The sequence below is a fragment of the Periophthalmus magnuspinnatus genome, chromosome 7 (genome assembly GCF_009829125.3).
Source record: "Periophthalmus magnuspinnatus isolate fPerMag1 chromosome 7, fPerMag1.2.pri, whole genome shotgun sequence".
In the NCBI taxonomy this organism is placed as follows: domain Eukaryota; kingdom Metazoa; phylum Chordata; class Actinopteri; order Gobiiformes; family Gobiidae; genus Periophthalmus; species Periophthalmus magnuspinnatus.
The window spans coordinates 11,232,631-11,253,799 of NC_047132.1; the positions used below are offsets into that span (position 1 = coordinate 11,232,631).

Below are 21,169 nucleotides of genomic sequence, written 5' to 3' on the forward strand. Positions count from 1 at the left end.
AAGGATATTTAGTTACAGAATACCAAAATTAAAATGTATTTGCAATGTCTTCTGTTACACAGGTCAATCAGAGTACTGCATTCTGAACACTTAGAGTACTTTTACACTAAGTTGCATTATATTTTAGTGAGAAAAATACTACATACTACATTACAAACTGATTTATTTTTGTTGCCCTGTTTCAATTAACTTATGTCTAGGCTAATTAAACAAAACAAAAAAAATGCACACTCCCACATTGCAAGAGTGGCGTTTTCTTTCTTTCTCACCAAAAACTTGCTGTATAAGGCCAAAATTAGTACTGCATACATTCAGTTTAGGGAGTAACTGTATTCTGAGCACCTCTAAATGATAAATAATTGTGCAGGAATAGTTAGGCCTACTCAAAATAAGAGATTCAGAAGATGTACTTTGGTAGTCCTACATATATTTAGTTTAATTTAGTCTACTTCAGCACATTTGACCTATAATGTTTATACTGTTCCTTGATGGTTGCACATTAAAATGAGTACAGCACAGTTCATACACGCATCTGCAGTGTGTGTGTATCGCTTTGTGCTCATAAAAAAAAAGTGCGTCAGTGTCTTAAAACGAGAGGATGCTATTGGTCGCGTAATGGTGGTCTCTCGTGCAGCCTCTTTGCGCTTTGCAGCAGTAGCACTCTCCACTCCCGCTGTTTCCCCGCAGTATAAATGCGCAAGCGCCGCCTTCTCATTCACCAGTTGTTGCTTCGACCCCGCCGGGTACACCACGCAACGCAAAACACCAACCTTTTCTTCGTTTTCTCCTCTCCTTAAACCTCAACCGTAAACATGGTGAGTGCTTTTACGTCTTTAAAGAGGGATATTTACAGATTTGCGCGTAAATTCGGTTGGAATCTCTGATCTGGCGCGAGATGTTTGAGAGATGGCCGTGATTTGGAGACGCCGCGGTCTCACGTAAAGAAATCGTTGCGTTGCTACCATCAGTTTCGTGTTTAGATTATCAAAAAATAGCGTTTCGTCTCCTCGTTTAGGTTTACTGGGGATAAACGAAGCGAGTGCGCGTTTGTGGGAGGATGAAAACAATGAATGCACTTGCGCCAGTCAAGATGGAATAGCACACGGGGGAGTCTATCTTTTTTGCGTCATTTACGTAGGTTTTTGGCATTTTTTTGCATTTAAAATAAGCATCTGGGGTGTATAGGACGAATGGTGCACCTTACAGATCGCCTCAGCCGGTTCGTGGGGGGGAGGGGCGAGTTGGGTGGGGAGGATGATGGCACAGATTGCAGTAGTGTAATTATTTATTTATTTATAAGATAGAACAACGACCTAATGGTTTATTTATCTCAAATCAGAGGTAAAATATTAATAATTTAAAAAAAAATAGTCGTATTAATTTTTTTTTCTTTTCTTAAGGCATTATTAATAGTTTGCCGTGTTTAAATAAGGTCCACAAAACCCCATTTGTGTTTGGTTACTGCACTGAAACACGCGGTTGGAATTAAACGTGGGATTTCATTGAAGCTTACGTCCAGACAGAATGTTCTGGATTAGCTGCGTGCACGCGCTTTCACATGTAAATGAATTTGCATCCGTGCGCGTGTGTGATGGAGAAAAGATGGAGGCGACAAAAGAAGCGAATAACAAAAAGCGCACAACAAAAACCAGCGGCGCAGACTTTGCGGAGGGGCAGGTGGCGCTGAGGGGAAGGTTGTGCAAAGGGGGGTGTGGGGGTTGGCAGCCGCTCCCCTGCAGAGCGAAGGGAGGTGCCTTTGACGCATCCCTGACCCCCCTCCCGCCGGTAGAGGGAGCAGCTGTCTCAACCAATTACTATGACGTCTTCAGAATGCAGTTTCACAGGCTTGTCCTTTGTATAAGCGGTACCTGCATAACTACATGTGTGTTTGCTCTTGTGTCCTCAGCGTGAGTGTATCTCCATCCATGTGGGCCAGGCCGGAGTCCAGATTGGAAATGCCTGCTGGGAGCTGTACTGTCTGGAGCATGGGATCCAGCCTGATGGACAGATGCCCAGTGACAAGACTCTGGGAGGAGGAGATGATTCTTTTAACACTTTCTTCAGCGAGACTGGAGCTGGGAAACACGTGCCCAGAGCAGTGTTTGTGGACCTGGAGCCCACTGTCATTGGTGCGTAGAAAAAAAACAATCAAAATGTCAATGACAGGTTCTCATGTCAGACAAGGCTGAGACAACTTTAAACTGCCCAAAGTAAAAGTTGTAAAACAAAATCCAAAACACGAGCTTCACTTCTGGTTGTTGAAGCTGCATTTGTAACTCGTGTAGAATTCTATTAAACAGTTGGAACAGCCATTGTAGCACTTGTGTCAAACCTGTGTTAAATGGTTGTGGTTGAACTTATGCCTTTTTTTTTCTCCACAGATGAGGTGCGCACCGGCACATACAGACAGCTGTTCCACCCAGAGCAGCTGATCACTGGGAAGGAGGACGCTGCCAACAACTACGCTCGCGGTCACTACACCATCGGCAAAGAGATCATCGACCTGGTGCTGGACAGGATCCGCAAACTGGTGAGAGGCGTGTGAAGGCAGAGTGTGTGTCATTGTGAGCTCCTCTTTAAACTCTGTGTGTCCACAGGCCGACCAGTGCACGGGGCTGCAGGGCTTCCTGGTGTTTCACAGCTTTGGAGGAGGCACCGGCTCCGGCTTCACCTCTCTGCTCATGGAGCGTCTCTCTGTGGACTACGGCAAGAAGTCCAAGCTGGAGTTCTCCATCTACCCCGCCCCCCAGGTCTCCACTGCTGTGGTGGAGCCCTACAACTCCATCCTGACCACCCACACCACCCTGGAGCACTCCGACTGTGCCTTCATGGTGGACAATGAGGCCATCTACGACATCTGCCGCAGGAATCTGGACATTGAACGCCCCACCTACACCAACCTCAACAGGCTCATCAGTCAGATCGTGTCCTCCATCACAGCCTCTCTGCGCTTCGATGGAGCCCTCAATGTGGATCTGACAGAGTTCCAGACCAACTTAGTGCCCTACCCTCGTATCCACTTCCCTCTGGCCACATACGCCCCAGTCATTTCCGCTGAGAAGGCCTACCACGAGCAGCTCTCTGTGGCTGAGATCACCAACGCATGCTTCGAACCAGCCAATCAGATGGTGAAATGTGATCCTCGTCATGGTAAATACATGGCCTGCTGTCTGCTTTTCCGTGGAGACGTTGTGCCCAAAGATGTGAACGCCGCCATTGCCACCATCAAGACCAAGCGCACCATCCAGTTTGTGGACTGGTGTCCCACTGGGTTCAAGGTGGGCATCAACTACCAGCCACCCACTGTGGTCCCTGGAGGAGACCTGGCCAAGGTGCAGAGGGCCGTGTGCATGCTGAGTAACACCACTGCTATAGCAGAGGCCTGGGCCAGGCTCGACCACAAGTTTGACCTGATGTACGCCAAGAGGGCCTTTGTGCACTGGTACGTGGGAGAGGGCATGGAGGAGGGAGAGTTCTCAGAGGCCAGAGAGGACATGGCTGCTCTGGAGAAGGATTATGAAGAAGTGGGAGTCGACTCCATCGAGGGAGAGGGAGAGGAGGAAGGAGAGGAGTACTAAAGGGAAACATCGTCTCAAAGGCATTCCTAATGGTTATGTCACATTTGGCTCCAAATAAAATCTGAAATTTGTTTTTGGCCATTTGAAATAAACCTCCTTTGACAAACGACTGATCTGTCTTTATGCTTTTCATTTTGTTTAACTTGAAGTAATAAGTTCACAATAATAATTAGGTCTATTTATTCAGTCAGACTAAGCAGTTTATAAACTGTACTGCCCAAAAGTGAGTGGTTTAATATTTAAATACCACAAATCAGGACAAATAAAAAATAAAACAGCATTACAATTATCAGAAAAGCTATATTTGATTTGACCATGTTTACCTGGTACAGGCCATGTCTTATTATTATTATTTTTTTTAACATTTTTCCCAAAATCTTGACCAGTTTGACAATTTTGTGAAGATTATAATTTCTCTTCCTGATTGGACAGATAATTCCATAGCTCACTGAGCAACTAAGGGCCAAGGATTTCCTAATTTACACAATATTCATTCCTGCATTTTGGATTGAATGTTGTATATTGATGACATAGAGGGATTTCTTCAACGATAGTTGTAAGTCATAGATAGAACAGGAGTTCTGTTGCTGTGGCAAATGCAGTGGCCATTTTGTAAGTGGAACAAGAGCAAAATTCTACCTCTGTCAGGATTTTTTACCTGAATTCTGAACAGTTCACATAATTCGCCCTAAAACATGGCTCTGGCCTATATTTACACTGCTCTGGTCTATATTTGCAGCAGAATTAAATTATATATGTGTGTTAACACACCATATGGACACAACCATTGATAATTATTCTGCTCACTTCAAACCTTTTACTATAAAAGATGAATTTATTATCTAAAATGAAAAATAGTTTTTTCAAGATTTGTTCACATTTGTTTGATAGAACATGGGCATTACATAAAGTACAAATACAAAAAGCCCAATTATCGAAGTATTGACAGGAAAATTATAATTAAAAAGTCCAGCTCCCTATTACAATTGATGGCTTTAATCTAAGATTTGTTTTAACACAAAATCAAATTACATATTTAGAGTTCTGACCATAAGTATCATAGCAACCAAAGAACCAATCCAGAGCCAGGCTGTTGAAGGCAACGCCCTTCCTGCCCACACCGCTGGTTTAACAGTGAGCAGGTGCTTAACAACCCTGTCAATCAAACCTGTTGCTAACGCTGGAAGGGGCGACCTCGAGGAAAGAAGGCATCTGATTTGTTTGTTATTAATGTTCATATCTTGATTTACGGACACAATAGCAAAATAAAAATACCAGGATCATGTAGAGCGGGTTAATACAAACATTTTAAGACAAAAAATACAACCCTGACAGAAGCTGTTACAGAGAAGGGCTGGTTTTCCAGTGTAAAGTGAATTGGAGCCAGAGTTGACGGAGCCAAAAATGTGCCCATGCTCACTTCCTATTCAGAACGCGGCAGCTAGCAGGTTAGCATTGTCCATTTATACATACAGTCTATGATAGCAACAGATGCATGTTACCGTAGCAATCAGAGCCACTTGATTCATGTAAAACTTTAATAAATATTTCCCACAGGTACTGTCCCACCAAACAAAGTCATCATTAGACAAACATGAAAATCACTTAAACTTTATTAATCAACCTGAAACACCAACAAGACAAGCTTTCCGAATGAGCAATCTTGACTGATTTGAATATTCTAAATACAGACTCTTATGTTTTATGTAGAAAAAAAACGTATAAAAGTACAAAAACATTCCAGATTACAAAACATGTCATTACAGTGTCTCTGGCAGCAGGGGGCGCTTGTCCATGATGGATTTTTCATTGTCTGAAATTCTGAATTGGGTCAAACTGGACTGGCAATGAAAGGACTTCACCACATGTCTGTTCAGAAAGAAGATTAAACAAGTTTATAACTTTACTTCCTGGTTGGACAAAGTAGTGTTAAAATTTAAAACTCTATTTTGATACTAACGAACAGACTCGATACTCTATACCGATTCTGATACCACGATGATAACAAAACACACTCTTTATTTGGACAATAGAATGTGATTTTAAACACTAATTGGTAGTACTTTATTTTCTATTCCCTGTGGCCTTATATCTGTGTAATCCCTGTGTCCAGTAGGTTCCATAGTGGTCCATGGGCGTGTACTAGTCTCTGTGTCTTATACTTGTTTTGATTAAATAGTAGGTGTATTCAATAGGTTGAACTAAAGTCCCTATAGTTTAACCTGAGCTGGAGACAAGTCAAAATTCCATGGTGAAATTTGCTGTTTAACTGTCCGATTACAGATGTGTTGACCTGGTTTATGGTTAATATCGCTGTAATCACTGGGCCTATTCACATGAAACAAAAACTGACACAAAGTTCGATGTCTTCTCTGTCAGTATAAATAAACAAAAGTTACATTATTTTTGCACAATAGCTTCATAAAGTGGTGCCATTATTCAACCCTAAAGATGTGACTGTTGTCAGTTGAAAAGACTTAACACCATAAGTAATAATGACAATTTTGAGAAGACCATCCCAAACACGTAATGTTAAGGTTCAACATTTGTAGATCATAAGTTTGGATATATCTTTCAAAACTAAATGTACCATAAATTTATATTCTATGATTTCTTACTTGAGAGAAAGAACCACCATCACTCCAACCAGAGACACCAAAAAGGCCCCTAAGATCAGCACAAGGAGGACTGACATGGGCAAATGAGAACCTGAAAGAAAAGCAAACAACTTTAGGGACAGGCGAGATATATCAGGTTCAATTTTGGTATGTCAGTAAGTGACATCAGAGGGTTGACCTAGCTATGCGTATCAGTTCGATATTGAATATTTAAGCGATATTTGGGTTGAATATTTTGTCCTGCACTTCCCCAGTTTGAGGGTTTGTCCATTGACCCGAAGGCTGGAGGTTTAAATCCCGCTCTCGACATAAACATCCTTGGTAGAGAGAGAGAGTGAGAGCCACTGATCCACAGGTTGGCGTTATGATTCCAGCTCACACACAAGTGTCTTTGGGACACTTGAGCCACCTCTCCCCCCAGTGTCTGCGCACACTGGTGTATGAATGTGTGTTTGAATGGGTGAGTGGTTCATTATAGCGCCTTGAAGGTGGAAAAGCGCTATATAAAAATGTGACCCATGTGACCATCCAGAACACATACTTCTCCAATTCTTTGCAAAGATGTGAGTCTGGTCACCGGTGAATGTCCCTGAGTTCAGATGCACGTGATTGACTCATCAAGGACACACATGGTCCCGTATTGAAACAAATGGCTCCTTATGAGAAAAAAAGAAAGTAAAAAAAACCCCAAAAACACAAGGAACTGAAAAACATGGTGGATTTCTGCAGAATCAATCAGCAAAACACTAAACTCTGTTAACCTGAGGGGAGAGAAATGTCATTTTGTTTGCAAATGATGGATGACAATCAGTTCCTTTGTTTCACATGTCACTGAAAAAAACAAATCTGACTGGATGATCGTGTTTGGTTCGGAATCGAGACACAGAGGGGGACGCAGGGACCAGAATGATATCCCTCTCTATAAATAACACAGGGAGTTATGATTCTAGACTGCAGAGCTAATCTAAACAAAGTGATATGTGTCTAGAGATGAGCCATCATTTGCTTGTACTGGCTTTTAACACGAGCTGAGCGGGAGTTTTGTATTATATTGTTTTAGCGTGTTTTAGTTTTATAAGATGTTTTGTTTTATATGATTGCACTTTATATTGCCTTTGTACAGTACTTTGGACAGCTGTGTTTTTAAAAAAATGTGCTTTATAGATAAATCTGACTTGACGTGACTTGATTTTGTATAAAATTCTGCCCTTTCTTACCCATGTGGATGTTGAATTTGGCGGAGGTTTGGACCAGGCTGACGTCATTGGCCATGGACACGTTGATGCAGTGAAGTCCGGAGATGTTGAAGAAGTGTCTGAGCACTAAGTGGCACTGTCTGGACGGCTCCACCATGTTACACTCGGAGTGCAGAGGCCTGAGGCAGTCTGCGTCCAGGATCACACTGCAGACCTCCTTTGGGAAGCTTCACAAACACAGAGCACTCAACAGTTACAAAACAAATATATATATATATAACTTAGAGTCATGATTTATGTGTCAAAATAACTCAAAAACAGCATTCAAAAAGTACAGTACAGTACTTTACTTCACTACATTTGAGAGCAGGTTTATGTGCTTTGTACTCCACTACATTTTTGAACAGGACAGAAAAGTAAAGGTATTTTTATAATAGATTGAAAACTGTTGAAAAGTGGCTTATTTTTAACATGTTCATAGCTTGAGCAACTATACAAAAATATAAAAATAAAATCAGTTAGCCCACTGATACTGAGGCAGGCACATTTTTATTACCCAAAAATACGTGGTTTAGAACGTTGTTACCTCCTCAGAAACAGACCTGGAGTTGTGTTTTGTTTCATTCACACAAGTTTGAGTAACTTTTTATTATTAGTCTGTCTACATCTCCAAAGATCAAAATACTCCACCCTGTGATGTCATGAAGTGGTAGTTTTCAAGTTAACAGCTACATTTACCTTTAGTTCAGTAGAGATTGGCAATTCCAGGGCTGAAATGATCCAAATCATTCTAGTGAAGGTGTGTGGGGTTTAAAAACACAGTGAAGCACTTCCTGTATTACCACATGACACCACAAGGTGGAATGGAGTGTTTTCTGCTTGAGAGAAGAACTCAGCCTAAATATGCAGGGTTTGTGAGTTAAACATGTGAATGAAACAAAACACAACAGGTGTGTTTTTGATGAGGAAACAACATTATAGCATAGATCAGTGATTTATACTGTATAAAATACAGTATAAATCACTTTGCAAGCTTCTCACATCGATTTACAGAAATGCATTCCTCCATAATGTTACTTTTCTTACGTTTATAAACAGATGTATGAATATTTAATGAATATTTACCTTCCCTGACACGTGACTGTGATGTCCAAGACGTTTTTATCCATTTCTGACGCCAACACAGAGTTCTGCATCTGCACGATCTCCACTTTGTCAATGCCCTCTGAACACACAAATGATTATTTACATATATTCAAACAAAAACATCAAAGAATGACCTAAATAAGATAGAAGCAACTGTATTTATCTCACAACAGGGGAATGGCATTATTTCAAGTCAACCACAGAAATTCATAACTTTTGATCACATGACTTTTTCTTCTTTTTTTTTTTTATTACTACCAGTCAAAGGTTTGGACACACTTTACTAAATATATTTTTTGTTATATTATTATGTTCAAATAGCCACCCTTTTCTTTGTTGAAAAATATTGAGTTATTTTAATATCTGTATGTATACAAAATGTAGAAAGTCATAAAAAGAAAACAAAAAAAGCAACAACACTGAATGAGAGGGCGTGTCCAAACTTTTGATTGGCAGTATATATCCACAGAAACAAGCAGCTGAAGCCACTAGGCCAAATTACAAGTCAGATCTGTGGAGAGGCGAGCCATTGCACAGTAAGAATGCATGCTTTTCAAGGTATTTATGCACAATAAAAACACCTGTAATCAAAAAAATGCTACACAGAGCAGTGGAACATTACAGTCTGCATAGTGACTAGAAAAGTTAGAGTTCAAAATATATTTTTAAATCCCACAGACCAAAGACTTCGATGCCAGTGCAGAAGGATCCATAGCGATAGATCACACAGTCATCATTGGGAGGGTCATCAGTGAGTTTCTCTGTAGAGACGAGAACAGCCGCTTTTCCAGTGAGTGTCAGCCCTCCCTTTGCTCCTATAGAGACACACAGAGTACATCAGAAAAGCCGAGTCAGCCCACTCTCTGCTCATGAGATATTAGACACAGGGTTATGTTCTAACACTGTTCCCTTATCAAAAACATGTCTGAAAAGGTTTTATATGCCATCCATGCATGTTTCAGCATTTAAGCGATCTCTCCTAGGCCCCATTCAAACCCTCCATATGGTTAGCTGTAAGATTCTGTCCAAGGCTCCACCCACAAGCCTACATCACCCTTGCTCCCACATGACAATTCTCCATAAATATACAAAGGATAATTTAGTACCAGGGCCCTCTTTGCTCCTATAGAGACAGACTCAGTGTTGTACTAGTGCAGTGAATACATCAGGCAAAGCAGTATTCAAATGAGACATGGCACAATGCAGCCACTCATACACATATTCACAGGGAAACAGTACTTTAGTTTTTTAGTTTTATTACATCACTTGATTTTCTATTATTTAAAGATAATAGAAGCACTATTGTAACTATTGTATGCAACTTTTCCATGCTCATTCCCATGGAGTTGTGATGGTATTAATTTCTCTGGAGTACTATTGCACAATATGCCTTTAACTTATCTACCTCCATAGAGACAAACTGGTGACTCCACAAAACCAAATTACAGGTCAGATCTGTGGAAGGATAGACCCACTCACACGAAGAATGATTTTTTGAAGATATCTTTTGAGATTTAAGGACTCGTGCTGTCATGATACTAAAATGTACTGTTGATGATAATACAAAGATGTGCTTTATTTAGTCAATAGAATGTGATTTTTAACATTAAATGGTAGTACTTTCTCTTCTATTCCCATGTGTCCTTATATCTGTGTAATCCCTCAGTGCCCAGGTAGGCTCCATAGTAGTCCATGGGTGTACACTAGTCTATGTGTCTTATACTTGATCTGACACAAAACAAGATCATTCTAAAGTTATTAAGGAAAGGTTCATTTCTGTCCTATGAATGTGCCTGTTTTAGTATTGATACTTGCTCAAATGAGTATCTAGTTCCAATACTAGTTTTAGTATCGATTAGTATATGATTTTCGATACTTTTGGCAATGAGAACACATTTAACATTTAAATGAATAAATGACAGATAAGTTTAATGCCATACTGTTGAACATTCTAGGCAAAGGCAATAACATCTCCTTGGAGACAAGCATATGGTGAACCCCCCACCAGAAAAGTTCCATAGAGCAACTTCCTGTGTGTTCCTTCTCTTTACCTTTAGTCCTGTGAGCATTGTCCTCCACGTTGGTTGTTTCCTGTGTGTTTGGTGCAGAGGAGGACTCATACTCAGAGTTATCTTCCTCTGCGTCAGACGGAGCAGAGTTTGGGTGAGAGGATTTAGCCACAGGCACTGGAGACACAACGACTGGAGCTTTCTCTGCACAACACACAAGTCCAACTGTCATTTTAAACCAGCACTATGTATGTGGTGGATATTGCAGTTCCTTAAACTTAAAGGTTCTATTTTACACAAAATGGACCCTTGTGAGCTTTAAGTCATGTTATAATGCTGCTACCTGGTCAAAAACATACCCAGAGTTGTGTTTTGTTTCATTCACACCTGTTTGAGTAATGTCCGCATCTTCTGTCCACATCTTCAAAGCTCAAAATGCTCTGTTCCACCTTGTGATGTCACATAGCAGTTTTCAAGTTAACAGCTGCCTTTAACTTTAGTTCATTAGAGATGGGCAATTCCAGGGCTGAAATTATTCAAGTGATTCTAGTGAATGTGTATGGAGTTTAAAAACACAATGGGGCACTTCCTGTATTATCACATGACATCACAAGATGGTACCATAGACTATATAAAGTGGACTAAGTGATTGTGACATCCCCAGTAACGTTTGGCTCCAGTTAAATGAAGCTCATCGAGGCTAGCGGTTATAGGGGTGAAATTGGAGCCAAGTTCCATATTTGGAATCCGACAGTATGTATCATAGCAACCAGAGCCAATGACACAATGACACAACTCCAGGTATGTTCAAACTAACATAGGACCTTTCAACATAGATTTATGTTCATTGTTACCTGTGGGGGGGTTGGTGGGCGTGACTGCGGGCTCACAGCTCTTATCTGGGATCACAGCCTGGATCACGACTTGGGGCTTAAATGAGCCTGAGTTTACATATGTGTGAGTAACAGTTTGCTCTCTGGAGATGAGGGCTCCACTCTCATCCCCAAAGTCCCAGTTAAAAGTGATGTCAGCTGGACTAAGGTAGGAGCTGGGGTCATGGAGGGTCACGGTAAACGCGATTGCGCGATTCTGAACGAAGCGTAGATCTCCAGCCATGATGTCATTCACCTGGTCCAAGGATACGGAGAACGGGATCTGATCTAAGGAGGAAAGAAAACAGGGAAAATATATAAACAATGTCACTGTGAACTCAAAAGAATTTTCCAGTTAATATGAATCAGTTTATTAATAAACAAAACACATGCCTGTTCATGGGTTTCAGCTTCCTGTTATAGGTGATATTTTGAGGACTTTTCACAATTGAAAAGACATAATATTTTTATTTAAACTGTCAATTGCAGTACTAATATTTCATAATCCTGAAAACCACGGATATGAATGTTATAATTCACTGAATACAACAAATATAGTTAAAATGCAGATTTGTTATAATATAGACAGTTCTAGAGTGTACTAATAGAAATGATCAGGTTCAATATTTGTGAGACTTTTAGATATTTGTTATGAAAGTACAATATAATGTAATGTAAAAAGAAAAGTGGCCGCATCTGAGAGTGTGACATGACCACAGTCTAGGATCTGAAAACCACCAACACAGGACACATACACGTTTTCCACATTCTCAGTATATGGACGGGCCTCATGTGAAAGTTCTGAACCTCCAGAATTCACTCACTGAGCTGCAGAGGCTGCACTAGCACTGATACATGATTGGCTGCAGGTGCTGGGGTTTAGGTAGTGACCATTCAGATCAGGGAGTGTAATTTTAAGTTCAAACCAACTGGATTTCAGCGTTGGAACTGGCAATGAGAGTCATGTGAGGCTCATTCTGCTTTCTGGTTGGACAATCGTCTTAAACCAAAACAACAAATTATAATATAAACAACTTTATGACCAATGTTTTTGTAATTCAGAATAAATCAGTTTTACAGTTGTTATCAGTAAAAATAATATTTCACTTGAACATGTTTACGTTGCATCTGGGGGCACACTTAGGCCATGTTTATGTCATTTGAAAAGTCTTGAAAGTAAATATTACTCTAAAATGTCACTAGAGAAAACAGAGCTGATGAAGTATTTGAACATTCACACTGACCGGTGATGGAGAACTGTGTGGAGGCGTATCCCAGAGGAATAAACTTCTGTCTGCCTCTGTAGTGGTAAATCACGATGTCCATGATGTAGGATCCAAGAGGAACGTCATCTGTGCCAATGGTGAGAGAGGAGCAGGGACCATCTGAGACCTGCCAGTACTGACCTGAAAACACGACCAGGGTTAGACCAGGACCAGAACAGGACTGAAACAGGATTAATCCAGGATTAGACCAAGACTAAATCAGGACTAAACCAGAACTAAACCAGGACTGAACCAATGGTGAGAGAGTAGCAGGGACCATCTGAGACCTGCCAGTACTGACCTGAAAACATAAGACCGTGAGAAGAACAGGACTGAACCAGGACTGATCCAGGATCGGACCAGGTCTAAACCAGGACTGATCCAGGATTAGACCAGGATTAAACCATAAATAAACTAGAACTGAACCACGACTAAACAAGAGACTAAACAGGACACTAAACCAGGGCTAGACAAGAAATGAACCAGGAATAAACCAGGACTGAACCAGGACTAGACCAGGACTGAACCAGAACTTGACATGAGCTTTAGACACATGATCTGAATATTTCCCCGTCTGGACAAAGTGGCTCTTGTTTAATCTCACGAAATTCAACTTTTCTTTGAACAGAGATTTTCCTGCAGCACAAATGAAGTGTCATAATCTGCTCATATGAACTGGCTCATAACCACGAGACCACTGAAGGACTCCCACTGCTGTTGGACACTACCAAAACTAGTATCAACCTACAAATATTAGGACATTGGCACTACTAAAGCCAGAGGTGGTAGAGTAGCCACAAAATGAGTAACGTTACTTCAAAATAATATTACTCTAGTAAAAGTACAAAGTAGTTGTCCAAAAAATAACTCAAGTAAGAGTAAAAAGTATTTGGGAAGCTACTACACAAGTAAGAGTAACTGTAAGAGTATAGACCTTAAATAAAGGTAAAGTTTAACACTTTACCTTTACTTAGTGCTCTTTACATCAAGGAACCACTCACCCATTCACACACACATTCATACACCTGTGTACACAGACACTGGGGGCGAGTAAGGTTAAATGTCTTGCCCAAGGACACCAGAACCGTATTCATCTGTGGAAGCTGGAATAGCACCGCCAACCTGTCGATCACTGGCTCTGACCACTTAACCAATGATTTTTTTTTAATTGAGAACAGGATTGGAACCACCAACCTTCAGATCAGTGGACAAACTCTCTACCAAATGAGCTACTGTAAAAAAATAAAAATATTACTCAAGTAAATGTAACCCACGTACCCCATGTTTTCCACACAAAGACATATTGTGGTTTCTTGTCGTCTTTTATTGGAGTTCCATCAGGAAAAAACAGCTCCTCGTCTGCACCGTCCACAGGGTAAACCGGCTCTGAGGCGACGTGTTTGGTTCCTGTACAACAAGAGAAAAATATTACAATGTTAGATTTGTCCAAATATTGGCAGTCATTCACCCATTTACTGTCTACACCTACTCTGGAGTTAAGGCAAATGAAGTGTGTTGCTCAACGGCACATAAGAAGCGTGCATGGCAGTAGGAATGGAACCGGACACTGCTTAATGAACAAAAGAAGCAATTTATCTTGGACTAGTTACTCACTGATGAATAAGAAAAGAAAAAGTCTTGTATTGGAGGTTTTCAGATCCTAGAATGTGATAATGTCAACCCTGAAACCCAGGAATTTACCGTTATGTTCTCCGTCCTCTGCCCACACCACCTCTCCCCCAGGGGACAGCACTCTCTGACTGTGAGGAAACTGCAGGTCGATGGTGAAGGTCACTTTAGCTGCAGTCAGAGTCGGGGAGTCATTTGCAACATTGAACGTCACTTTTCCCCCTGTGTCAAACCAAGAGTTAAAAATGTTTAAAGGCCCTGTATTGCACAAAACTGACTCTTGTAAGGTTTAAGTCATGTTATAATGTCACCTCCTCAAAAACTTTCCTGGAGTTGTGTTGTGTTTCATTCACACGTGTTTGAGTAACACTTTATTATTAGTCTGTCTACATCCCAAAGGTCAAAATGTTCTGTTCCACCTTGTGATGTCATGAAGCATAGTTTTCAAATTAACAGCTACGTTTACCTTTTGTTCAGTATAGAACAAATGCAAATTCAAGGGCTGGAATCATCCAAATTATTCCAGTGAAGGTGTATGGAGTTTAAAAACATAGTGGAGCACTTCCTGTTTTACCACATGACATCACAAGGTGGAACAGTGTTTTCTGTTTGAGAGAAGAACTCAGCCTAAATATTCAGGGTCTGTGTGTTAAACGTGTGAATGAAACAAAACACAACTCCAGGTCTGTTTGTGATGAGGAAACAACATAATAACATAGATCAGAAAATAGAATAATTTGGGCACTTTAATAATGTAATACCTTTCCAGGACTGTTGGAGGCGCTGGTCTCCCTCTCTCCAGATCGGGTACATTTTTGTGTTCCATGAAGGAAACCGAGTGAAACGGTTTTTGGGCTCTGCGAAGACAAAAGGAGAGCTTGTGTATTCAGTGACACCATGGCAGTATGTGATTAGTAGTAACACAGAATGGAACCAGAAACTTTATTGTTAGTGGGCAAATGTCACTGCTCTGTAATAACACTGCAGAAAGTAAATGTGACAGAATGTGACTTTAAACTGTGCCCGTCCAATCCCAGTCATGTGACACTCATGTTCAGTGTTCATAAACTCAAGTAAGTAAGAAATAAAAAATAAATAATAAAAAAAGGAACTACCTACATTGTGACCTAATTTATACTGATTTAAATGTTTTTATAATATTATTTCTTAAAGATATTTGAATAAGAATTAGAAGAAAAGGCTATATTCTATGTTCTCTGCAGCTCTGGCATTCACGTTCACTTTACGCATGACTGAACCAGGTCATGGGAAAGACCTACATCCAGATCTGAAAGAATGAGAAGCAAAACTGTCTTCCACTTTATAAGAGTGGGAAGTAACAACAACACTGATAATTTAGTGATCTACATGTGTCTCTATGGTGAAATGTTCAGTGGTTACCATGGAGACACAATGCACACATTAGCTAAAAAAAAGCTTTAAGATTGTCTGAAAACTCAAGAAAAAATACAAAATAGATTTAAAACCAGGACTGAACCAGGACCAAACTAGGATTAAACCAGGATTAAACCAAGATTAAACCAAGAGTGAACCAGGATTGAACCAGGATTAGACCGGAATTCAACCAGGACTAAACCAGGATTGAACCAGGATTAGACCAGGTCTAAACCAGGACTAAATCAGGATTTAACCAGGATTAGTCTGGGACTAAGGAAGGACTAAACCAGGATTTACCTAGGATTAGACCAGGACTAAACCAGGATTTAACCAGGATTTAACCAGGATTAGACAGGACTAAAACAGAACTAAACTAGGATTTAACCATAATTAGAAGAGGTCTAAATGAGGACTAAACCAAAACTGAACCAGGATTAGACCAGGACTAAACCAAGACTAAACCAATGATAAGAGAGGAGCAGGGACCATACGAGACCTGCCAGACCTGAAAACAGGACGAGATTTTCACCAAGACTAGAACAGGTCTAAACCAGGACTGATCCAGGACTAGGGCAGGTACTACTGCTACTATTGCTAATGATACTTTCCAGTGACATCAAGCTGGGGGTGTTCTACATGTGTCTCTATGGTGGAATGTTCAGCAGTTACCATAGAAACACAATGCACATATTAGCTGAAAACTGAAAACTTAAGAAAAAACACAAAATGGATTTAAACAGCATATTTTCATGGTCCTGAATTGATGAACTGAAAAATGTTATTTGAGAGGGACTTATGTACCAGCCCAAATCAGCTCACCTGTTGTAGTTCAAGCTATGTCAACTCTTTCTGGTCAGATTGTGTTAAAACAAAGCTCAGATTAAAATAGAGCTTCTGACAGAGAAGTGCCATGAGTTAGCGTCACACCTCCAGAGAATGGTGATGACATCAGCTGCACAGTATCAGTTACTGTCCTCTACCTTGTATAGAGGTCACCACATTTTAAGATCCCTGATTTTGATAACTATCTTTCACATTCTATTGTATAAAGTGTCTTATTCTGAATTTTTGTACCAAATCAAAGTAAAAATAACCTTGTGAATGGGGAGTAGCAACGTTGTCCATCTGAAAATCCCATAAAGAGCATTTTCAAGAATACCTGGTGAACACATTGTTTTGAGACAGCGATCGAAAGCAGAGGGAACTAGATAGACCATGATCCTTTGCTATTTATCAGTGCAGCCAACATGAAGAGATTACAATTAATGGTGATTGTACTAACGTCTCAAGTCTCAATGGGCCATTATAAGACAAGGGTAGACCTGTATATTGAAATAAATATCAACTAAGTTTACAAGTTTAATATATAATGTACATTTTTTTTTCATCCTTACCTAAACTTCTCTCAAAACTTTGAAATATCTCAATTAGATATTGTTCTAATACAGTCCAGTCAAAGTCTCCTGTACTTACTTGCCAGACTGGTCCCAGCGAGCAGCAGCAGAGCCAGGACCCTGATGATCGCCTGCATTTTCAGAGCACCACAGAGTGAATGAAAAATCCCTTTTGTGAACATGGGCCAGTGGTGAGGGCCTTATAAGCTTTCTGAAGTCTGACCTTTTGAGTATTAACCAGCCACGCCCCCATCCGCCAAAATCCTCCAGGCCAGCTCTGACTCGAGTCACATTCTAGGGCAGAGGAACAGTTATGACTTTTATTTTACAGTGTGTACAGTGTTGAAGGATTAGGTTTGTACATATAAGAAAATAATCCATAACAAATGCCATATTGTCATTTTCTTGCGTGGAAACAGGAAAGTCACAAGACATTTATGTTTTACTATAATGTGGCTTTGACCTGTGTAATATTTGCAGAGGGTCAGATGGAGCAGAGGAAAGGGTCAGAGTAGCAGAGGAGATGGTCAGATGGAGCAGAAGATGCAGTGGAGCAGAGGATGCAGAGGAGGAGGTCAGATGGAGCAGAGGATGCAGAGGAGAGGGTCAGATGGAGCAGAGGATGCAGAGAAGGAGGTCAGATGGAGCAGAGGAGTGATTTGCTGGTTGCACAAACTTTTGCCTAAATCTCATTTCTTGTCACCTGACTTATTTTTGGTGCCTCTTTAAGCGCCCCCAATTATAAGCGGATTTACACTAAAAACGGTCCAGGAGCCACGTGAAACTCAACACATTTTAAAATTCTGTGCCAGCAGCAGAAGTAGATTTTAGACAAATCTTCTTGATTTTTGGCCCTTGCCCTCCAACCACGGGGTCAATTGAGACAGGGAGGGCATCTGACATAAAAATATATCAGATCTTGGTTTGATTGGTTCATATTAGTAAAACTTCATCAAACTTAAGTTGGTCATTTGAGGGTTTAAAGATAAATGATCATTATTTTGTAAACAATGCTAAAATTTGGAAAATACTGGTCTTCAAAAGTCCTACATTACACAAAATTGACTCTTGTGAGCTTTAAGCCATGTTATAATGTTGTTACCTCGCCAAAACAGACCTGGAGTTGTGTTTTGTTTCATTTACACATGTTTGCGTAATCCTTTATTATTGGTCTGTCTATATCTCCAATGTACAAAATGCTCTGTTCCACCATGTGATGTCATGAAGTGGTAGTTTCTATTTTTTTGTGTGTGTAGTTCTTTATTTTCAGACAGTGGCATACAGTCACAGGGCCAACCATTAAACCAAATACTTAAGTCATCCACGTTCTGTCTTTTTTTTAATTTTTTTTACAAACATTACACACAAACAGAACTTTATACAAAGGGAGAGAGAACAAAAGAAACAGTGCACTTTAATTAGACCCAAATAATAAATAAAGAAGGAAAATTAAGTACAAAGGCAGATACGGGATGAAGTGGTAGTTTCAAATTTAACAGCTCCTTTTACCTTTAGTTCAGTAGAGATTCGTAATTCCTGAGCTGAAATGATTTAAATGATTCTAGTGAAGGTCTAGGGGGTTTAAACACACAGTGGAGCACTTCCTGTATCACCACATGACATCACGAGGTGGAACAGAGTGTTTTCAGTTTGAGAGAAGAAGTCAGCGCAAATATGCAGGGTTTGTGAGTTAAACGTGTGAATGAAATAAAACACAACTGTAGGTCTGTTTGTGATGAGGAAACATTATCACATAGATCAGAAAACAGTGTGATCTGGGCCGTTTAAACAAATATATCATACTTATAAATGCTTAAAGAGTAGCAAAACAAAACTATAAATTAAAGCCACCTTATGGAACTTTTTTGCCAAAAAATAAACATAGAAAAACATGTATCCTTACTGTGAGTGGGCTTGCATCTCCACAAACCTGACTCTTACTTGGCCAAGAGGAGGGCTTATATTTCTTGTTTGTTTCCATGGAAATGTTGTTCCCTTGGCTACATCCTTCCACAGTATGGCATAAATGGCATCTCTATCTCCATGGAGAATGTCCCAAAGTATGGTTTTAACTTTCTTTGTATTTTTTAGTATTAATTTTACAGTTTGGCGAGTGGCTCTTTCTTTCGTGCGTGTGCTGCTTGAACAATAGCTTCCTCACATCACAGAGGGGTCAGAGCGGTGGATCAAAATGGAGGAATGTAAAGTTAATGTGGATTATGGAGGGACGTGTGACTCCTAAACTCCTCCAGCTCTGTGCAGGTTTGGAGCCCAAATCATGAAGCTTTTAAACAAAGTCCACATTCAGTGTAAAATCCTCTTTCATTTGACCTCAATCATCTGGCGTTATCGTAGAATAACTAACAACCCAGAATAATTACTGGAATCAAATTAGAATTGTAAATCAAATGGTTACAGTCCAAAGAGGTTCATCTGGTCTTCCGTTTATTCATTTTAATACATTCTTTTTCCAGACCAAGTTTTAGTTTGTTTTCATACCCCACAATTTCAACAGCTCACCAGCGCTTCATAGTGGTCATGTGACTAACTGGACGTAACATCTGATTTAAGTGAATGCAGTTTGAAGGACAAAACATGAAATAATGCACAAAATCTGGTCATTTCAAAGAGACAAAAAAATTAGCCAAACTAAATCACATCTGAAGGAGCTGCAAGAAACACAAAAGTTCAAATCATTTCATATTGTCAACATAAAGCTCAAGTCACTTTAGACCAGGGGTGTCCAAACTTTTTTCATGAAGGGCCGCATATAAAATCACAGACAAAGCCGAGGGCCGACTGAGGGCCATAGACTGGTCGCCAATACAGTGAATACTTCAAATGTGTGTTATTATTACAAGTTAGACTGAACCGCTAGACCTTTATTCATGCTTACATCCTCAATGGGACACATTAAATATTTGATAAGAGCTTGTTAAAGCAGATTTTCAGAAATATACAGTAAAAAGTACTGTTTAAAGAAATACAGGCTAATTCACCTGGAAGCTTGAGGGCCAAGAAAAATTGGTCTGAGGGCCGCATTTGGCCCCCGGGCCGCAGTTTGGACATGCCTGCTTTAGACTTACAGTGGGAAGAGGAACCACAACTTTTACTCGAGTGAGAGTACTGTTACATGGTATAATATATTACTGTAGTAGAAGTACAGGTGTTTGAAAACTACTCACTGCCCACCTCTGCCTAATAAACACAGACTTTTGCTAATTGTAACGATTAAAAAAAAAAAATGTAATGGATTCTTTTTCAGACCAAGGTTTGGTTTGTTTTCATACCTGACAGTTTGGACTGTCATCATTTCATGTTTTGTCCTGCAAATTGCATTAATTTAAATCAGATGTTAAAATCAGTTGACAGTAGTAGTCGTAGTATTCCCAAAATACTTTTACTGTTGTGTACATTTTGAAACCACTCCTTCTAGTTGAGGAATATTATTTAGAAGTACCGATAGTATTACTTAAGAACAATTTTGGCCTTGACTGCTTTGGTAATATTTGGTAATATATTGTCCTCTTTGAGAGCTAAATGTCCCTGTGTGTCAGATGCCCTCCCTGTGTCTCCATGGGGTCTTATTCTGTGTAAAAGCTGCTAACCCTGGAGTTTAGACTTCTACGGACATGTTCTGAAATGCATGGGATTCTTGTATCAGTTTAGCTGTTCAAACTTCAGTCTTGTATGAAAAAAATGAAATTCGATAATATCATGAAATCATTGAACCCTTTGTTTAAACTCAAACCGTGATACCTTTTAAACCTCTTTTGTTTTGAATAATCTCCACGTTCACCACAAAATCCTATTGTCTTGAGCATGAACCCTGTAACTTTAAGTGCATCACTGAAAGCCCCATAACCAAAAGAATTCAACTGCAAACAAACCACTTGACCTATATTCTAGCAGGTTAGAGGGTTGTCAAAAATATCAAAAATATGATACTTAGCAATACTCAAAACTAGTATCGAAACTAGATACTCATTTGAGCAGGTATCGATACTACAAAGGTCCCATTCACAGAACAGAAATGAACCTTTCCTGAATATCTTTAGAATGAT

At 39.9% G+C, this 21,169-nt stretch overlaps 2 protein-coding genes across 2 annotated transcripts; one reads left to right on the forward strand and one right to left on the reverse strand.

Moving 5' to 3' along the window:
• The first annotated feature begins 716 nt into the window (after nucleotides 1-716).
• tuba1c (tubulin, alpha 1c) lies at nucleotides 717-3,684 on the forward strand. Its single transcript, XM_033970302.2, has 4 exons — nucleotides 717-815; nucleotides 1,907-2,129; nucleotides 2,382-2,530; nucleotides 2,598-3,684. Exons 1-4 carry the CDS (start codon nucleotides 813-815, stop codon nucleotides 3,576-3,578), a joined length of 1,356 nt encoding a protein of 451 aa, XP_033826193.1. The 5' UTR covers nucleotides 717-812; the 3' UTR covers nucleotides 3,579-3,684.
• Nucleotides 3,685-5,186: 1,502 nt separating this feature from the next.
• pmelb (premelanosome protein b) lies at nucleotides 5,187-17,293 on the reverse strand. The gene is made up of 12 exons (XM_033970182.2): nucleotides 17,185-17,293; nucleotides 15,075-15,170; nucleotides 14,386-14,535; nucleotides 13,963-14,091; nucleotides 12,664-12,825; nucleotides 11,402-11,707; nucleotides 10,590-10,751; nucleotides 9,219-9,353; nucleotides 8,518-8,617; nucleotides 7,414-7,619; nucleotides 6,197-6,287; nucleotides 5,187-5,447 (listed from the first exon to the last, which is right to left on the reverse strand). The coding sequence occupies exons 1-12, from the start codon at nucleotides 17,285-17,287 to the stop codon at nucleotides 5,339-5,341; spliced, it is 1,749 nt and encodes a 582-aa protein (XP_033826073.2). The 5' UTR covers nucleotides 17,288-17,293; the 3' UTR covers nucleotides 5,187-5,338.
• Nucleotides 17,294-21,169: the final 3,876 nt, after the last annotated feature.